At 69.3% G+C, this 16846-nt stretch overlaps 1 protein-coding gene across 2 annotated transcripts in view; it reads right to left on the reverse strand.

Annotated features, from left to right (window-relative positions):
* Window positions 1-12251, reverse strand: part of LDB1 (LIM domain binding 1) — a 33526-nt gene extending 21275 nt beyond the window's left edge. Inside the window, exon 1 of one of the 2 annotated variants that reach the window (XM_068949853.1) lies at window positions 12126-12251. In XM_068949853.1, coding sequence (XP_068805954.1) covers window positions 12126-12150 — 25 coding nt within the window. In that variant the 5' untranslated portion in view covers window positions 12151-12251. The remainder of the gene's footprint in view (window positions 1-12125) is intronic. The other variant, XM_068949854.1, reaches the window with a different exon arrangement.
* Between the last annotated feature and the right edge of the window lie 4595 nt (window positions 12252-16846).

Raw genomic sequence — 16846 nt, forward strand, 5'->3', positions numbered from 1 at the left:
ATATATATATTCAGAGGGACAGAACAAGTTCTCTTTTCCAACCAATGCCGTTGCCAGCCTGCTGCAAAGCGCGGGAGGTGCCACGCTGCCCAGAGCGGACCTGCCCCGCGGGCGCCTCGCCGTCCCCGTTTTCCTTCCCTCCACCCCACTCCTGTAAGTGTGATTCAGGTGGGGGCATTTGGTGCCTGCCCGCCTGCTGGCCGGATCCGGGCACCTGCACAGGGCCAAACGGGCCCCGAGCACCAGCTTTGCAATCCGGAGTTTTAAAAGAGCACTTTGGGCAGATCCCTTATTTGCTGCTTGGGTTTCGAGGGGTGCGGGGTGGTCATTACGCCGTGCAAGCAGAGGAGCCAGAAACGTGCGGTGGTTGCTTCTTAATTCAAACAGAACGGGGGCTGTCACACAACAGCACCTCTCGTCATCGCACGAACCACCACCGCCGCTCCTCGGGGGTGAGCCCGCCGGCGTCGAAAATCGGCACGAGCACCGCGCCTGCCTGGGAGCCGCTGCTGCCCGAGCCTGGACAAGCACACCTCTTGCAGCCAAAGCCACCTCCGAGGACCACCCCCGGCTTCCGGCTGCTGCAGGACAGCTCACGGAAGGAAAAAAAAATCCCCTTTTTCATTTAGTATTTGTGAAAATTTCCATTTTGCCCAAAAGCCAGTTTCAGGGGTTGGGGTGGGGGGGCACATTTCCGCAGAAAACCTCCCACCAGGGCTCGTGCCGAGCACTGACGGGACGCGTGGTCCTTACTGCCGCCCGCCTCCCGGGTCAGCGCAGGGGCCGTGAGCCTGACCCAGGCGGGCTGGCTCGGCCCGGGCACGGCTCACGCACAAATTTAGTCCTGCTGAGCCAGGATTTGTTGTCCCCACCACCCGGCGCCCATTGGCACGCGGGCTCCGCAGCCCGGCACATCCACAGCAACCGCCCCGAACAATTTATCCCGGGGCTCAGCAGCCCTCCGGGACTGCTCACGTGTCCCTGCTCGGCTCTGACGACAGTGCTGGACGGGTCCACGTGGCTGCAGCAGCCCCAGCTGTTTATGGTTATAGCCGAGTTAATAATTAAATAGATGCTGGATGGAGAGCAGAAGGGCTGGGATGCAGCTGGGAAGCGTGTGGCGGCGATGGCGGCGGGGGAGCCCCTTCCTCGCGATGCGCGATCGCACGCAGCGCGGGGGCAGCGACGGGTGGCTCCCGCTCCCCGGGTTTTCGCAACGGGACCCCCCTCCCGGCCCCACGCTCCCCCCACACGCGGCCTCCGCTCTGCCCCTAGCAAGGGCCCCACGTCTGCCCGGGCTCCCCAAAGACCAGCCCCGCTCCGGGCGCAGCAGGCTTGCCGAGATCTCCGTGCCAGCGACGCAGGGCCCTGGCCGACTCCGGCTGCCCCGGGGAACGCGCACGGCTGGCGCAGATCCTGCCCGGGGGGCCGGCAGCAGCTTAGGAGCAGGAGCGAGCGCACGTGCTTGTCCCAGAGGGGAGGAACCGAGCGGGGACCGCGGGCGCCGGGGATGCTCAGGCCTCTCTGATCCCGACGTTCGGGCAGGCTCCCCGCCAGACGTGCAGCCCAGGGAAGGATGGCACGTTGCACGCGTGCAGAAAATACAGGCAGGGAGGAAAGCCTCCCTACGCCAGCGTGCCCGAGGACGAGCCTCCTGCGAGCACTGCCTGCCCAGCCAGAGGCCATCGCGCGGCGGCTGGGACGCCTCTCCGGCTGGAGGCTTCGCTGCAGCTGCCGCCGGGGCAGAGCGCAAGCGACAGCTCCTGCTCGGCACGCCGCGCGGGGCGGAAACGCCACTGTCCTCGGCCCCAGGCTCCCCCCAAGGGATCTCCCGCTTGGGCCTGGCGGAGCAAAACTGCCAAATCCTGAGAACCGGCACAAACCTTTCGCTCGGAGACGCACAACGCCTGCAGCCCAACACGCAGGCCGGGGCCGCGCGGCTCTGCCCCGGCTGCACGGCCGGCTCTGCCCGGCTAACGGCACCGCGGCCACGGGACCTGGCGAGCCCCGGGGCTCGCAGGGAGCCCTCCAGGCCAGAGGCTGCACAGCCCCGGACAAAAGGTGCCGGCGAGCCGAACACGGCAACGGGCCGGCGTCGCCCATGCTGCGCCCACGGGGCTGAGCGCCCCACGGCAGGCAGGGAGCAGGCGCGTGAGAGCCGGGGGGGGCTCCCCGTGCGGACAGCCAGCCCGCGGGGCCTCCTTTCCACGCGCTCTGGCGCAGGTACGCGCATAGCACGGACGCAGATGCACGCTTACATTAAAAAAAAAAAACCTGCTAGCTATGCAAACCGCACAGCCTGCACGGGCAGCGAAGGGGAGACGGACTGGCCTGGCGCTTCCCAACGCCCTGGGCTTGTCCAAATAGCGGCGGGGACCGGGGGCCCCTCTGCAGGCCCGCAGTCGCTTGCAGCTGCGAAGGCAGGCCCGCACCCCGGAGTCCCCCGCAGCCAGACGGCAGCCATCTCCCCCTGAAATCCTACCGCCTTTCAAATGCAAATCTGCTTTGCTTCCCTGCCTCTCTCAAGGGGGGAACATCCCTCCCCGCTGAAGCCATGCATGCCTGGATCAAGGGGGTGCCTGGGGCAGGAGCGGGGCAGAAAACAGGCCTCCTTTTTCCTCTGGAGGTGGCTTGGTGGAGGCTGGAAACTCAACAATGAGTCATGCCGGGCAGGCGGCAGATCCTGGGGGCTTCCGGCATTAACCCTTCCCAAACGGCACCGGCATTGTTTCCAGACAGCAGGACGCATAAGGAAAGCCCAGGGGCTATGGGAAAAGCTGGCGGAGGGGCTACCAGGGCAGGGCTGGGAAGTTATTGCTGAGGGCACGGGGACACATCTTGAGCATCCCGCAGGGATGGGAGAGAAAAATGTGGGGAAGCGAGCAACGCCACAGTGAATAAGCAGCAACCAAGCACACACCTCTGCGCACACCCACTCCAAAGCGAGAGGAGCTGGAGAAAGACTTCATTGGGAGGGAGGACACCCAACAAGTGCAGGCAGCCCACCCGGGGTGCAAGGGGGCAGGGTTTTCAGCACGGGGCCCAGACGAGGTGTCTGCACCCACACCAAGTCTCGTTCCTGCCCAGCGGGTCACCAGAGATGCAGCGATGGGGAGAGGCCAGCCAAGAGCAACAGGGCGCCAGGGACTGCATCCAGCCCCCTGCTCTGCCACGTGCTGCGCACCACAACAGGGGTCCCGATCGCACGCAGGATCGCTGCCTGCTGCTGTAAAACACGTCACCAGTCCCCGGAGGAAAGCCCTGGGGAACGGCATGGGGGGGTGTTGTCGCCCGGCTGGAAGCAGGCTCCGAGGGGCAGGAGCACGCTGCGTGCAGACTTTGGCATGTCCTGCCGGCAAGGGGCTTCCCACGGCACCAGCACCAAAGAAACACCGCGCGGTGTTCCCGCACTGTCCTTGAGGCCGGGCGACTCGCGGCCTGCGGAAAACCCAGGCAGCAGAAGAAAGAAAGAAGCAGAAGCAGAAAGAGGGCCGAGGCCCATGCCCGCCGCAGAGGGGTCGCGGCTCCGCGCCGGCGCCCGCTGCCCCAAGCCCAGACTGGCCCCACGTAGGGAGGCAGGTTTCTCTCGCAGGTTCTGTGGCCCCGGCTGGGCCACCCAGCGCAGAGAGCCCCGGCCCCCCTCTGGCAGCAGAGCCGGGGGGTTTACGACTGCAGGCGCTCCAGGTGCATTCTCTCATGTTACAAGAATGGTTCGTTTTACAGCCAGTTTCCTGGCCTGGGGCTGAGCCCTGCAGCCCGCCTGGGTCCGGGATCCTGCGCGGAAAAACGGGGTTGGAGCAGCCTGGCTGAGCCGGCACCCCGGGGGCCAGGCGGAGAGGGGGTGCTCGGAGGGGGGGTACGCGCAGCCGGGCTGGCCGGTAACGCTGCCACCGCCGCCGCGGGGCTGCACTACGGCCCCGGCCTCCGCTCGTGCACATGGAGCGCTGCTCTGGGGCACAGAAATCCTCGCCCCCGCGCCCAAGGAGCAGGCGTTGCTGCTTACCGGGCAAACCGAGGCACGGCACCCCCATGTGCCTTCCCGTGCACACCTCCTCTCCTAAAAGCAGCTCCCCCTCCAGGCCCCCACCCCTCAGAGGTGAGCAAGCCGGCCGGCATCACCCTGCACCAGCGCGTCGGGGTGTCACTGCGCCCCACGACGGACCCCCGCGGTGTGGGCAGGAGGGGCGCTGCAAACGCTCCCGGCCAACGCGGGGGACGTCCCCCAGGACCATCGCCGCACGTGGTTTATTTTAAGCAGGTAACTCTGTGCCGGCAGAGCCCGCCCCTTCCCCTCACCCCTCGTGCAGCGCTGCCGAGCACTCCAAAGCGGCTCTCCCAATATAGCAGCATCAAATAGCTCTATCAATAATGCATCGCTTCTGCTTCCTTTTGCTGCTGTGTTTTTGTTGCTAACATGTGTGCCCTTCCTGTCGAACAGCTGCCTTCTCTCTGCCAGCTAGGCCAAACAGGGACACGGCCGCTGCCGGACGGGGCGGCAGCTTCTCCATCGCCCGTCCGCCCCGGAGCTCTGGGTCTAGCGCCCGCTGGGACCGGCCTTCCAGTCCCGTTCACCCTGCCCAGGACCTTTGCCGGGGAGACTCTCGGCCCGTTGAGGTCTCCCGCGGTGCACGCGCTGGCGCCAGGCACAGCGTGGCTCCCGGGCAGCGGCACGGGGCTGGGGGCTGCATCCCCGCGGGGAGATGCCCCGCAGTCAGGCCGTGGCAGCCTGCTATCCCCCGTGCTCCCAAAAGCCCTCCCAACCTTTTGTTTCTACCCAGCTCAGCCAAAACCCAACGCTGGGCTCTTCCAGCGACCCAGCTCCTCCTTCTCAGCGCTACCGCCCCCTCGGCCGCGCAGCCCCGCCAGGGAGAGCTCCCGCTGCCTTGCTCCCGCCTGCCCAGCCCGCTTCCCTGCGCACCGCCGGCTGAGCAACCTCCAGCCGGGCTCCGGCAAGCCCCGGGCTCGTCCGTGCACGCCGCTCCGGGCGCCCGGACCTGCCCCGTGCCTGGCGGCCGGCTGCGGTGCCTGCGAAGCAGCGCGCTCCCATGCGCTGCTGCCGGCTGGGAGGCGGGAACCGGGGCCAGGCCTGGGCGGGTGAGAGCCAGCGCGGGCTCTGCACCGCTCCAGCAGCCCCTTGACCGAAGCAGGACAAGCGGGTGCCAGGGAAGAGGTGCCTTCAGCTTGCTGAGGGGCCCGGGAGTGCTGCCCCCGGCAGGTGCCTGGGCACATTGGGGCGGGGGGTGACACCCGGCAGAGCTGTCCCGCAGCACGCCGGCCCCGGCTGGCTGGAGCAGCCAACGTCCCGGCCTGACTCAGACGGCAGCTCCACCTGGGCTTCGCTGCAGAAACCTGGCTCCGCTCCCAGCACGAGCCCCTCGGCGCGTAGGAGGGGCCCGGAGCCGGCCGTGCGCTGCCGCTCCTGCAGAAAGCCTGGCGCTCTGCAGCCCTCGCGGCCCCTCGGCTCCTGCTGCCCAGCTCCCCAGGCCAGCGCTGCCCGCCAGGCCGGACCGCGGGGCTTTCTTGGGGGGCTGGCGCTGCCTCCCCGCCCCGCGCAGCGCCTGGTGCCGTGGCGGCAGGAGCTCCAGCAGCTGCTCGCGGGTCCTGCAAAGGCAGGAGCCAGAGCGAGACGCAGAGCGCGCACGCAGCCGTGCAGCGCAGCGCCGCGCACGGCTCCCGGCGCGAGGCCTGGAGCGGTGCCCTCCCGCGCCGCGGGGAGCGGGCAGGGCGTTATCTGCAGCCCAGGGGGCCGCGGGCAGGGTGGGGTTGGAGCAGGGCAGGGGCTGGCATCTGTGGCACGGGAGATTAAGCCTCGATGCAACGTTTGCGTTTGTCCGGCAACGGCCACCTGTTTGCGAGGGAAGGGGACGCGCAGCGACGGGGACCCTGGTTTGAGAGCGCCGACGGGGTCCTGCCGCCCGCGCAGGCAGCCAGGCTCTCGCGCCTCCGCCGGGGCGCCGCAGCCCAGGCTCGCCCGCCCCAAACGCCGCAGCGGGACCCACCGGCTCCGCCGGGGCGCGGGCAGAGTGTGCCGGCCCCAGGTGGGGCTCGGCGCAGCCGGGGCCGCAGCAGCAGCCCCGCAGGCTCCCCGGCGCCCTCCCCCTCCAGCAACAGCAGGAAACCGCAGCCGCAGCCTGCAGGCGGGCTGATAACGGTCACCCAGCCCCATCCTCCCCGGCGAGGGGCCCCGAGCCTCTGCCCTGCCCCGGGGGCCGCCGCGTCCGCCTGCCCCTGCCGGGGGCACGGCGTTCCCTGGGGAGGCGGCGGCCGGGCCGGTGCACGGGCGCTTGGTGCACGCACGCACGCACGCACGCACGCAGGCTCTCGCAGGCGGAGGGGCGCCACGTGCCGGGACGGGGGCCGCTGGCGGGGGCCGGGGCCGCCGGGGCAGGCTGAGCCGACCCAGGGCCCCTCCGCCGCCGGCGCGGGTCCTTGTGCGCTGGCGGTTCGGCGGTCACCGCTGCCCGAGCCGCAGGGCCACGCCGCTCAGCAGCGTCGAGGCGAGCTGGGCCGGGATCTGCGCTGCACCCAGCTACCCGGGGCACGCAGCCCCGAGTCTGCACCGGCTTTTACAGCACTCTTACGTTGGCTGCGGGGGAACGGACAACACCATTTCCGGAATAAAGTCGGAGCCAGGCAGGCAGGCAACCAGCCCTGAGCCCGCTGGTACAAAGTTAACCCATCAAAGTTTTGCTGCACAAACCTGAGGCGGCAGGGTGAGCTCGCCCAGGCCCAGGGCTTTGCGCCACGCGGCTGCAATGCGTCCAGCCTCCCACCAGCGCCCTGAACCCCGACTTGCCGCGCCGCTGAGCACAGCCTGCGCTGGGCGCCGGGGCGCCTTTCCCCCCTCCTGCCTTTGCTAGACCTGCCAGCGCGGCTCCGGAGCTCGCCAGGCGTAGGAGGACGGCGCACGCGGCATCTACCAGGCAGGCGCTTCTCAGCACAGCGGCAAATGGGGCGAACGGCATTTTCCATCCAAGCATCACCAGCAAGATGGAAATGAAACGCCGGTGAAAGCGTGCCCTGCAGCCCTGGCACAGCCTCTCCCCAGGACTCCGGCCAGCAGCCCGCGGTGACCTCCAACGGCTAGCGGCAGGGCTCGAGAGCTGGCAGAGAGAGCATCTCGCCCGCGCGGTTCCCACCCGTTGCCCGCGCAGAGCCGGGGCAGGAGGCGAGGGCTGCACTAGCCATCTTGGCTACGGGATCCCGCCGAGAGCCGGCCACCGCAGGGCCAGCTCCTCCGCTTGCTGCTCGGGCGGCGAGGACGGGTACTCGCCGGGCAGCACGGCCCCCTTGGCTCCGGGCCTCACAGCAAACTGCTCTGCCGGGACCACACCGCTGCGCTGCCGCCTCTCTCCTCCCCGCCGCCCCCTTCACGCAGGGGGTCTCCACCGGGGAGGCGACGGGGCAGGAGCTCCTCCAGCACCCGAGAGGGGCTCTCCCTCCGCGCTCAGCAGCCTCCAGGTTTCCTGGGGGGCTGCAGGGCGAGGGAGCGCCCGCGACGCCCTCCAATCCTCTCCGGAGGGCCCTCGGCCCGTTTTGGGGAGGGTCTCTGCCCTCGCAGCCCCCTGCAGAGCCGGTCCGGCCCGTAGCCGGGGAGGGGCCGAAGGAGGATTGGCAGCCCTCCCGCCCGCGGCCCGGCGGGCGACGAAGAGCGCGCGCGGGGCCGGGGGAATTCCCCAGGCAGGGCAGCGCGCCGCTGCACGCAGCTGCCTCTCCTCCCACCTCGCCGGCCTCCCCCGGGCCGGCCCCCGCACCCCATTTTTCTCCAGCGCGGCACATTCCTCCCAGGCCCGCCCGGGATGTCGCGCGGAGCCGAGGGCTGCGCGTGGGACGCTCGCTCAGAGGACGCTGCTCCGGCGCCCAGGGGAGGTGCCGGGCACCAAGCGCTCCCCTCCGCAGGGCCGGCGAGGCGACGGGGTGGCCTGCAGGGTCAGGAGCAGAGACCCTGCGTTTTCAGAGGACGGCAGAAGAGAGAGGCCCGCGTTTGCAGCCCACGTTTCAAAGCATGCGGGCAGGCAGGCCTTGCTCCGGAGCAGAGCTCAGTGCCACGCAGGATGAGGCTTCCACGTGCTGCACAGCACGTGAAATAGTCGGCTCGGCCGGGGTGACGGGCTGGCGGCGGTGGGACCCCTCCGCTCCTTCCCCCGGGCATGCCTGGGGGCACCCCAGCGGGGGCGAGCGCCGCCCGGGAGCCCGCCGCCCCCTGCTATTCCCAACAGCTGGAGCCGGGACCCCGCAGCACCGCCAGCCAACAGGGACCCCGAGGGGCCCACAGGGAGGAAGGGGCCAGGGCCCGAGGCAACGCCTGCAGAAGCGGGGCCAAGCAGGCTCTTCGGAGGGCGCTGGGGCGAGCTCGGGGGAGCGCGGCCGAGAGGACGGCTGGGCGCAGAGAGCGCGAGCCTGCTCGCGGCTCGGCCAGCTCGCTCGCTGCCTGACCTTGGGCAAGGCGCTGGCTTCCCTGCTGCAAAACGAGAGAGCTGGCGGAGGCAGCGCTGCAGGGCAGGGGGAGGCCGGGAGCCTCGCGCAGGGGCAAGGCTGCCGTCCTCCCCCCCGGGCCCTCGGGCACGGCTCTGCTCCCCCTCCTTGCCCTCTCCGGGGGCCCCACGGCACCAGCAGCACCCTTACTATGGGCTGGGGGGGATTTTTTTTGGTGCCCCCGGGGGGGGGGGGGGGCGCTGGGGTCCGGGCGCCACGACTTGCCCCGGCACGAAGGGCCGAGCCGCGGGGAGCGGGCGCCCGCCGGGTGCCGGGGGGGTGCACGGGCAGGGCGGCCGCGGCGTCCAGGCTGCCTCCGCTCCGCCGGCTCCGTGCAGAGTTTGTTTACTTCCCGCCGCCTCGCTGGTTCTCCCCACAAGGCTTTGGGTTCGGGGTTTTTTTTGTTGTTTGGTGGGGTTTTTTTTTTTTTTTGGTTTTTTTTTTGCAACGTCGCCGTTTCTGGGGCGGAGGGGCAGACTTCGCCCGGCGGCCCGCTGCAAGGGCCACGGCGCTTCCCGGCGGCACCGAGGCCCCGGCAGCAGGGAGAGCACCCGGCGCGGGGCAGGACGCTCTCCTGGGGGGGGCGGCGGAGGAGAGCAAGCCCCGCGGGGGCACCCTTCCCGGGGGGGGGGGGGGGGCCAGGGGCGCTGGGGCAGCGCCGGGCCTTCAGCGCCGAGCCCCCCCCCGGCGGCAGCTCCTTGGCAGGAAACTCCTCCAAGTTAACGCAGCCCCCGAAGAGCAGCCTGGGCAAAGCGGCTCATGAAATGTTTCTGGCTGGCAGGAGGCCAGCGGCAGGGCTTGGTTTTGCTTTTTTTGTTTTGTTTTGTTTTTTTCCCCTCTATATTCCGATAAACAGTCCAGGGAGGGGAAGGGGGAGGGGGGACGTGACCAGCAGGGAAGTCTCTAGATGTGCCATCCGGCCGCGGCCGGGGAGGGAGGGGGAAGCGGGGGGCGCACCCGCGGGCAGGCACGCACCGCGCGGCTCCCGCTGCCCCCCCCCCACCACCACCACCGCGCACACCAACCGGGCAGCCGGCGGGCGAAGCCCCCCCGCGGGGATGCTCCCGGCCTGGCGGGCGGCAGCCCCGGAGCAGCCCCCCCGCGCCGAGCAGGCGGGGGCCCTGCGCCCACCAACATGGCGATGACATTCCCGGTGGCACCCGGCCAGCTCCCGAGGGGACGCGCCAGCTCCGCCGGGCGAAGGGCCGGGGCGGGGGGGGGACGCGGCTCTCCCCTCGCCCGGGCTGTCCCCCCGTGAGGCCGGGGCGGGGGGGGGAGCCCCCCGCGCCCTCCGGTGCCCGTCGGGGCTGGCGCTTTAAATGTTTGGCCTGGCTCGGAGGGAGCTTCACGTGACTTTCTGCTTGAGGAAGCAGCGCTCTGGCAGCTTCCAGTGGGAGATGGAGGAGGCAGTGGGGGAAGGGGCCGCCTGGCTTCATGGAAACGCAGCCCAGAGGCGCGGGCCGCGCAGGGGAGGGGGGCCACGGCACAAGGACGCCCCCCCCCCCCCACCGCCGCCGCAGCCCCCCGCCGAGGGCGGCCGGAGGCCCTGCCGGGGGGATGCGCGGGGACGGGGCGCCCGGAGGACGCAGCGGGCAGGACGCGGGGCTGCCGCACGGCCGCGTCGCCGCCACCCTCCCGGCGACCGCCCCCCCGCCCCGGCGGCCCAGGGGCACGGCGGCTCCCGGCCCCGCGCGGCAGCAGGCCCCGGAGCCGGGGACCGAGGTGACGCCGGAAACTCGTCGCCGGGCCTTCGAGCGAGCTGCCGGGGAAGGGAGCGTCCCGCCCGGCAGCCTGCGCCCCGGCACAAAGCCCAGCCGCGGGCCGCCCGGGGAAGGGGCCCCGCGCCCCCGGCCCACCGTCGCGGACCGCTCTCCCACCTTGGCGGAGGCGGGCGCCCTTCCCCGCGGCAGCCCTCTCCCGCCCCTGCCCCGGGCCGCGCATCCCCGCGGCACGCCGCGCCACCTCCCCGCCGCGCCCGGCTAGCGGGATCGGGCCCGCGCCGGTGTCCCGCTCGCACCCCGGCACCCGAATCGGGGCAGGTGCCCCGCGGACCCTGGGGATGCCGAGCGGAGACCCAGCCGGGCTGGGCGCTGAGACCTCGCCACCTCATCACACCCCCCAGGGAGGCCCCAGCTCACTGACAGCCCTGCCAGGGGGCCAGGGCGGGGAGGGAGCCCCCAGCGCTCCCCCCGAAGCGGCCACGCGCCGCAGACCGCCCCTGCTCGAGCCAGGCTGGGGTGCTCAGCACCCACGCTGCCCCACTGCGCCGGGCCCCAGCACCCGTGCCGGACTGCAGCACCCGTGCCATGGCCCGGACCCCGTCCCCACGGCCGGATCTCAGCACTCATGCCATAGGCACCCTAGCCCCACCGCCAGACCCCAACACCCATGCCACAGGGTCCCAGCGCCCATGCTGTAGGGCCTCAGCCCCACAGCCAGGCCCCAGCACCAGGGCTGGACTCAAGCCCCCACGCTGTAGGGTTCCAGCACCCACCTCAGGGGATGCCAGCCCTGGAGGTGAACCCCAGCACCCATGCCATGAGGATCACCGTTCCCACTGCTGGACCCCAGCACCCATGCTGCAAGGTCCCAGCTGCACGGCCAGACGCCAGCACCCATACCATGCACTTTCAGACCCATAGCTGGACCCCAGCACCCATGCTACAGGGTCTCAGCACCACAGCCATACCACAGTGCCCATACTATACGGTCCCAGCCCCATAGTCCGATCACAGCATCCATGCCATAGGGTCCCAGCCCCATAGCGCTCATGCCATAAGGTCTCAACCCCACAGCTGGACCCCAATTACCATACCATAGGGTCCAAGTCCCATAACTGGACCCCAGCACTCATGTCGCAGAGTCCTAGCCCCATAGCTGGATACCAGCACCCATACCATATGGTCCCAGCCCCCTGGTCAGATTCCAGCACCAATGCTGTGGGATCCCAGTCCCATAACCAGACACCAGCACCCATGCCATACGATCCCAGCCCCATGGCTGGGCCCCAGCATCCATGCCATATGGTTCCAGCCCTATAGCCAGAGCCTGGCACCCATGCCATAGGGAGCCAGCCCCATAACTGGACACCAGCACCCATGCTGCAAGGTCTTATCCCCACAACCGGACTGCAGCGCCCATGCTGTGGGCTCCCAGCCCCATAACCAGACACCAGCACCCATGCCACGGGCTCCCAGCCCCATAACTGGACACCAGCACCCATGCTGCAAAGTCCCAGCCCCGTAACCAGACCCCTGCCGTGGGGTCCCAGCCCCATAACCAAACCCCAGCACCCATGCTGCAAGGTCCCAGCCCCATAACCGGACCCCAGCACCCATGCTGCAAGGTCCCAGCCCCATAACCAGACCCCAGCACCCATGCTGCAAGGTCCCAGCCCCATAACCAGACCCCAGCACCCATGCTGCAAGGTCCCAGCCCCATAACCGGACCCCAGCACCCATGCTGCAAGGTCTCAGCCCCATAACCAGACCCCAGCACACATGCTGCAAGGTCCCAGCCCCATAACCGGACCCCAGCACGCATGCTGCGGGGTCGCAGCCCCACAACCGGACCGCGGCGCCCGTGCCGCGGGACCCCAGCCCCGTCCGCCCCGTCCGCCCCGCCGCCGTCGCGCCGCGCCGCGCACTCACCAGGGCATGCACAGCCCACTGACATCTTCACATGCCTGGCCCGGCCGGGGGACGCTGCGCGCTGCCCGGGCCGCGGAGGTCTCGCATGGGCGGCGCGCCGCGGGCGGGCGGGCGGGCGGCCCCGCGCGGGGCGGGCGCAGGCGCGGGCGCGGGCAGGGCGCGCGGGGACCGCGGCGGCGGCGGCAGCAGCGCGGGGCGGGCGGGGCGGGGCGGCGCGGGGGCCGCGGCGGCGGCGCGAGCGGGGCAGCGCGCGGGGGCGGCTGCGCCGGCGGGCGGGCGGGGGCGCGTCTGCGCGTGCGCGTGCGCCCCCCTCCCCGGGCGCGCCCCCCCTCCGCCCCCACCGCGCGTGCGCGCGTGCGTGCGTGCGTGCGCGCGCGTACCCGGCACGCACGCGCTCTGCCTCTCTCTCTCCCCCCCTCCCCCCCAACCGTCACCGCTGCGCGTCGCCGCGGGGAGGCGGGTGGGCGCCGCCATGTCGGGCCCGGCGGGACCCCCGCCCCGGGCTGGGGGTGTCCCCGGTCAGGCACGCGGGACGCTCTGACCCCCCCCCCCGCCCCGGCTGATGGCAGCGGCCGGCTGCGCCCCGCTGGGCCGGTGCGGGGCAGGGCGGCAGCGAGGCCTGGCTGCCGGCACGGCGCGGTGGTCGCGGGCATTGCCCCTGCGCTGAGCGGGCTCTCGGGGCGCCTCGGCCCCCAGGAGGCTGCGGGGAGCCGGGGCAGCAGTGGGCGAACGTCGCGGTGTCCCGTCCCCGGTGGCTGCCCGCAGCTTTGCCTCCAGGCCCAGGGCGAGAGCCGCAAAGCTGAATCTCGCAGTCGCAGCTGGAGCAGAGCGGGGAACAAGGCTCCCTCAGGCCTTCGGGGGATACCCGGCGCCTTTGTGCTTCACTGCGGGGGAAGAGCAGCCAAGCTCCAGTATCTCACCGCAGAGGGCACCGTTTCAGCTGCTTGCCCAGCCTAGAGCACTCTTAAAATAAGGCTCCCATTCAGCCAGGCATCCCTGACACCAGCGCAGAGACCCCGTGCTCAGGGCAGCTGGTAGAGGCTGACGGTCCCTCTGTGCCTTGATGCCCAGGGACATCCAAAGCAAAACGCTTCCTCCCTCCCAGCATCACGGGTGCTGAGCTCTTGTAATCCCACTTGGGGACACCAGGGTTCACACCCCTTCCTTGGGGCTCCCCACTGAGCCGCGCGGGGCTGAGCATCTCCTCCAAGCTCCTCTCCTGCCCTGGGAGAGCTCAGCACCTCTCTTTCTCCCTGGATGCCTCAAGGGGAGTAAGGAGGGGATGGATGGGGGAGGAGCAGAGCAGAGGGCTCAGGGCTCACCAGCAGGGCACAATGGACCTATCCTGCGCCCAGGGCCATGCAGTTCCAGCAGAGCTCCTGCTTTCCCCTCATCCTCACTTGGCTGCGAGCCCAACCTGCCCACCCGTGGGACTCCCTCGCCGCAGCCAAAGGCCTCCTGGCCCAGGCAGCCCTTCCTCAAAGGCAGGGGAGCTCAGCTCTCCCTGTGCACCTTCCCGGGGGAGGCAAGCACCGCAGCTTCAGGTCCTCAGGAAGACATTGTCAGCCCCGTGGCCCTGATAACCACACCAGCGCTCAGCGCTGCCTGCCGCTGCCCGGCCCAGGCTCACTGGCTGCGTTGGCATCGGTAGTGGGGTGTCCAGAGCAAGGCTGGGAGGCGGTAGGGAGTGCAAACCCCTTTCCAGACACTGCTCTCCTCTCCTCCTGGTAGGAGGATGCCACCACTCTTTGCCTGCCCGCAGCTGTGGGGCACCCTGCCAGTCCCCCAGCTTGGGGCTGCCAGACGAGGGGACTCAGGCCCGTGGGGCTGGGAGGAGACAGCCATGGGGAGGCTGGTGGCAGGTGAGTGGGAGGCAAGGGGCTGAGAAGCCGCAGAGCTGGCAGGCAGGAAGGAAGAGGGTTTGCAGCAGCACGTTGCATGCGCTGGGGAGGTCGTGGCTGGTGCTTGCTGCACCCGCTGCTGCCCTTTGCGGAGGCGGCAGGGGCCACGTGAGCCAGGAGGCTGGGAAGCTGCTGAGATCCCCCTGCAGCCTGCTGCTCCAGCAGCAGTGCCTAGCGGGGACAGGTAGCAGGCCACACACCTCTGAGGGGACCCATGCCAGGATGCTTGAGAGCTGTCACTCCCTGGCGGTTTGGGCCAGCTCCCTGCCAGCAGCTCTGTCCTCTCCTGGCCATGCTCAGAGACCTCGTCCCCCTGACCCTGTCACCTCTTCTACGAGCCACCATCTCTGTTGCGCTGGCTGGCCCAGCTCATTCCTGCTGGTGATGCCCATGTTGGGATGTGGTCTCCAGCTGCATCCAGCCCAGGGCATTGGGCAGGCTGAGCCAGCGAGCCTCTGACCCACATCAGCCCCGCTGCACCGTGCCCCATGCCGTGCAGGGAGAAGCTGCCTCGGGCTGTCCCCTTGCCTCCCTCCATGAGCCTCCCCCCTCCTGCTCCGGCGGCTTCTCCAGGCCCTGTTTCTGGCTGGTGTCTCAACAGGGCCCCTACTGCTCCAGGCCACTGCCAAGCCCCCTTCCAGGATGAAGGGGAGCCATGTGCCGCCGAGACCCCAGCTCACCCCAGCAGAACCCAGGCATCCTGGGCCCAGTCCAGCCATCTCCTGAGGCTGGAGCCCCATAGCCATACGCCAGTGCCCACGCAGCAGGGTCCCAGGCCGACAACCAGGCCCCAGCCCCATAACTCGACCCCAGCACCCATGCTGCTAGGTTCCAGCCCCACAACTGGATCCCAGTACCCAGGCCCAGCTGCCCAACCCATCCAACGCACCCCACAGAGCGCGGGGAGCAACGCCTGGCCTGCCGGGCTGCGGCTGCGGGGGCAGAGCCTGGCGTGGCCCCAGTGGTGCCATCTGCGAGGGCAGATGCTGCCCCTGTGCCGCCCTGCGAAGGACGCAGCCCCGGCCCCAGGGCAGGAGCAGCAGCCCCCGCAAAGCAAACCGCACATGGGATCCTGGGCCCCCTCTCCCCGCTCGAACTGCCGACGCCAGCCCATCTGCTTCTGTCTGGGTGGGATTCGCATTCCTCCTCACTGAGTTTCCTTTAAACATCACATGGCTTTAAGCTCTCCTTTGCAGGCATTCCCATCAACCCGAACAAGCTGTGGGCTCTGGATGCTGCGCACAGTGAGCCTGGACAGGACTGGGCAGCTGCTGACCTCCCCTCCATCCCCCTGCCACTGCCTGCTGGGCGCAGGCCCGAGCTCCCTGCTCTGCCGGGACCCCCACTGCTGAAACAGCCCCCTGCCACCTCTCAGCATCCATCACCCGCTTTTCCAGTAGCGTCTCAAAGTATTATTTGCCGACTGCTCAAGACAGGCTCTGTGCCTGGCCAGGGAGAACATCCCGGGGCACAGATGGAGGGGGAGTTGTGGAGCTGAGAAGCAGCACAGGCATTTTCCTTTCTGCTGGTTGGTTGTTTTCCCTTGCGTGAGCAAGACAAGTAGCAAGAGCCCCTAGCACTGTCCCAGTGCCAGGAGAGCCCCATGCAGTGAGTCGTACCAGGGGAGGGAGGTACCTGCACATGGGGACTTGCTCTGGTCATGCCCCAGGGCCCCCACATGCCGTTGCATGGGGACGTAGCCCCTGCCCGCGAGGCTCGCGCCTGGGGCAGGACCCTCGTCAGGTAGGGCTTGCTGTGTGGGAGATTGGCCTTGCAATGACGCAGGGTCCTGCCATGCGTAGGGGCAGCATGCTGAGACGAGTCGCCGTGTATCCTGGATTGTCCCCGGGGAGATGACACCGAGGGCGAGGAGGGCTCAGAGCAGGAGGACGAAAGGTGCAGGGCTCCAAACACAACATCGCTCCATGTCCACATCAGCAGGTCCTTGTGCCCAAGACCTCGGGGCATTGTCAGCTTCTAGGGCCAGTGGAGAGACTTTTCCAAAGTCCCCTGTTTTAGATGTATCTAGCTTTGGAGGGGAGAAGTGCCCGCCAGAGGGTGACTGCTCCCTCGGCTCAAAGATAGAGCCCAGGTGAAGCCCAGGCCTCCTCTGCAATGGCAAAGGGGAGTCCCGGCCTGAGGATCCCAATGGTAAAAGCAGCGCAACTTTCCCAGTGCCTGGCACCCCCGAGACAGGGCAGGCTGTGCTCACTTCCCCCCTAACCCGAGTGCACATGTCCCAGCAGGTCTGCAGCCCTGGAGGAGGAGCCCACCAAGCTCCCAGAGCCAGAGGTCTCTGACACAGCAGCATCTCTCACTGGAGGCAGCGCCAAATAGTTGGAAGAGGACATCTGCCATGGCCTCACTCTGCTCGAGTGAGACGGATGGGCACCAGGGCTAGGGTGTTTCTCTGGCTGGGGAAGGGTGGCCGGGAGCTGCAGAGGAGCTGTTTTGCAGTGTCTCCGTGCTGCTTCCAAGCTCAGGGAAAGGTAAGGGGCAGCATTAAACATCTATAGGAGAGGACGAAAGGAGGAGAGCCCACGGCAAGCCTTGGCAGGGCAGGGAATATGGTTTTCTGAGCAACCAGGAAAAGCATCCAGAGGGCCCAACGGTCAAGAGGACATTAATTACCTTAGCCAGCATTTTGGCAGGGCACGAGTGGCAGGCTTGGAAGGTGCTACAGGCAAGGCTTCGTTGGAGGAGGAGGAGAGCAGCTCCCTTAGACGTAAGCCTGTTGCTAGGGAGGAGCAGCCAGCACGAGGCGGGAGGTGACGTGGGACCAGCGATCGCAGATGCAAGTCCCCCGTGGCAGGGGTGGAA

This window comes from Struthio camelus, chromosome 7 (genome assembly GCF_040807025.1).
Source record: "Struthio camelus isolate bStrCam1 chromosome 7, bStrCam1.hap1, whole genome shotgun sequence".
Taxonomy (NCBI): domain Eukaryota; kingdom Metazoa; phylum Chordata; class Aves; order Struthioniformes; family Struthionidae; genus Struthio; species Struthio camelus.